At 42.9% G+C, this 2,813-nt stretch overlaps 1 protein-coding gene across 1 annotated transcript in view; it reads right to left on the bottom strand.

The window, feature by feature from the left end:
* Positions 1-1,246, bottom strand: part of LOC104506573 (collagen alpha-1(XI) chain-like) — a gene marked incomplete at its 3' end in the record, with an annotated part of 20,429 nt that extends 19,183 nt beyond the window's left edge. Inside the window, exon 1 of the mRNA XM_010147561.1 lies at positions 1,153-1,246. Within this exon, the coding sequence (XP_010145863.1) occupies positions 1,153-1,246 (94 nt within the window). The remainder of the gene's footprint in view (positions 1-1,152) is intronic.
* Between the last annotated feature and the right edge of the window lie 1,567 nt (positions 1,247-2,813).

Here is a 2,813-nt window from a genome sequence, read left to right as displayed (position 1 = left end):
TCCACACATGTCTAAAGTTACTATCGTACTGAAGGAACCGACACACTTTTTCCTGGTAACTGATGGCTAGTTTTGCAGTACCTATAACAACCTGAACCAGTAAAGTAATATAGAACCAGTCACTGGAAATATTAGTAAAAATTCCAAGTGGCTGTGTAAGTCAACCACTGCTACATTCCTTCTTCCTTTGCTCTTTTCTGTAATTTGTACCAGATTCATTATTTTTTTAGAATAATGGCTGGTCTTTGCCTGGCTGACTGAGAGAGTATTCAGCCATAAACAAGATTATTCACTACTCCCTGCTAGTTCTGCTGCTAAAAAACTTCCAGACAAGAAAGGGAATAATAATAGAACAGAACAATCTTCAAACCACAAATTCCAAATAATTAGAACAAACATTTTGTTAACAGTCGATAGATGACATTTATTTCCACAAACTTTGATTCACAAGATGTAAAGAGCAAAAACACCAGTCAGTTTACAAGGATTTCTAGAAATGTAAGTGCTCATAGAAATGACAAGTTACATGAAGTCACTTATGCAAAAAAAAGTCATTAGTCTATCTCCAATGATAACATGGCTGGCTTACTAAATCCTTACAGATCACAAGTAACAGAAACTGTTTCACTGTATATATTGGATAGCCACTTCAACCAATAGTTACAAAGTAAAAAAGTCTTTTAGAATTCTTTAGGTAAACCCATTTTAAGATTTAATATGCCTATTCCCAAACATTTGCTTTTGATAGAAACCTACAGATCATTGAGTCTGTGAAATAAAGAGAGTTTGCGCCTCTTCCTTATAAACCTTTGTGCAACATTCTTGTGTGTGCCATTATTTAACCTGGGCCTGAGTCTTGTCAAATGCCCAGATTAAGATGCACCCAATCCTGTATTTGAGCTGGGAGGCAGCAGACCTGGAAGTTCCCTACCAGGCATTGTTGCCATCTCCCAGCTGAAAACAGGGCTCACTGTGTGAAGCATTCCTCCCCTATGCTCTTCCCATGTCATGCACAGGGCTACCATATATTGGTGTTTGGCAGAAAAAATCCTCTTTTGCCTAGTGGAACTCTCGTCTCAGTGAATTTCAGGATATTTTACATTTTCTGGATTTATGGCAACCCAGCTGGAGCGAGTGTTCTGAAGCCCTGACCAGGCAGCCAGGACAGCAGTCTCAAAGCTCTTGATGAGCTCGCTGCACACGTTGAGACGATCCGACCAATGACTCCACCGAAAGCACCAGCCATGGCTGCTCTCAGTGTGCCACGGAGCACACACCTAGGAGCCAGGCAACAAGGAACACCCCTTGAAAACCAGCAGCACTTCAGTCCCAACTGGCTAGAGGTGACCTCTCGGAGTACAGAGGACAGTAATTCCTCACACTGTCATCACCAGCCTGCTTAGAAGGCCAGGCTACAAGACGACCAGGCTACAGGAAGCCAACTCACAGGCGGGGAAGAGCACAGTCTGGCAGCAGTCAGCCGAAAACTGTGGCTTCTCTCTGTCCGTTTTGGGATGTTTGGCAGCGCTCAGTCTCGCTGTATCCCAGGAGCTTCATCTCTTCTCTAGCATGCTGCTCCCATATGGTTTCTGGGAATGGTAAGAAACAGCACCAGTGCTAAGGCCATGCAGCTTGTCTGTTTGCATGGTCCACAAATTAAGATTACAGCTTGTATTTATATGGGGCAACATTAATGTAATCCAGGTCTTGGCAGATCTAGGGTCTCACACAAGAACTTCCTTACAGTGCATAAAGCAGCTTGCCTAAACGATTGTACCTTCTAGTCCAATCTCCTTGGATAGTTTTCTCATAAGAGAAGTAAAGAAAACTGCAGATTAATTATATACGATGCAATGTGTTTGCATACTTCCAATTTAGTGCTAAGATTTAAGATGACAAGGAAATAACCAACAAATAACCATCATGCAAAAAGCTCTGTTCACCAGTTCTTGGGGTGCAGGTAATTCTCCTTATGAAATGTGGACATCAGCTTTGAAAACTCAACCCTGTTAGCCATGGGAAACTCGACAAAATACAAGATCCAGACCCTGAAAGTGGGTTTCTTCATGCAGATGTTTACGGCCATGCCGCACTGCTGTGGGAAGGCTGGCTGCTGCAGGCAAGCCAGACAAGGCCCCAGGCTAACCCCGGGAAGAGGGGCAAGCCTGCGTTTTTCAGGTTAAGCTCTCCTAAATTTCAGACTGCAATCAAGAAGCAAGTTTCCACTGTGCTACTTTTCCACTGACAGAGAACGAACTGCAGGGGACTGTTCTTCTCACTAAATATTATAGTGCAAAGCTCAACAGCATACATCCTCGATTCATGGAAGTTCAGCAACGTGTGCACCTTTCACTGCTGCTAATGGATCAACAGTAGTAGCCAGAGGACAAATGTTGAAAAGTGACAGGGTTTCTGGAATGGCAAAGGAGAATTCTCCCAAAACCCCTTTTTATAAGACAGAAGTGTGTGAGATGGTAACCAGAGCGTCCTAGCATCCTTCAAGATATCAGACTGTTAATCATTTAGCTCCAGCATAAGTCCCTGGTTTTCAAAAATACGTAAGTTAAAGCACAACCGCCCCCCCCCCCCCCAAAATCTAGTGGTGTGATATCTCAAGACCTGAAGTAACCTATAACTTGCAATATTTAAAACTGTAGAGCCAAATTCTGGTCTTCATTACTGTGGTATGACTGAAGTACATCCACTGACTCAATGAGCTTTCCATATTTATGGTGGTATGGATAAGAACATCTGGTCCAGGGCATTTCATAGGAGATATAGCTCCACAGCCATATTTAATCTTCCTTTGCTTT

Source organism: Eurypyga helias, unplaced genomic scaffold (genome assembly GCF_000690775.1).
Source record: "Eurypyga helias isolate BGI_N326 unplaced genomic scaffold, ASM69077v1 scaffold4382, whole genome shotgun sequence".
In the NCBI taxonomy this organism is placed as follows: Eukaryota; Metazoa; Chordata; class Aves; order Eurypygiformes; family Eurypygidae; genus Eurypyga; species Eurypyga helias.
This window is presented reverse-complemented; position numbering and strand designations above follow the sequence as displayed.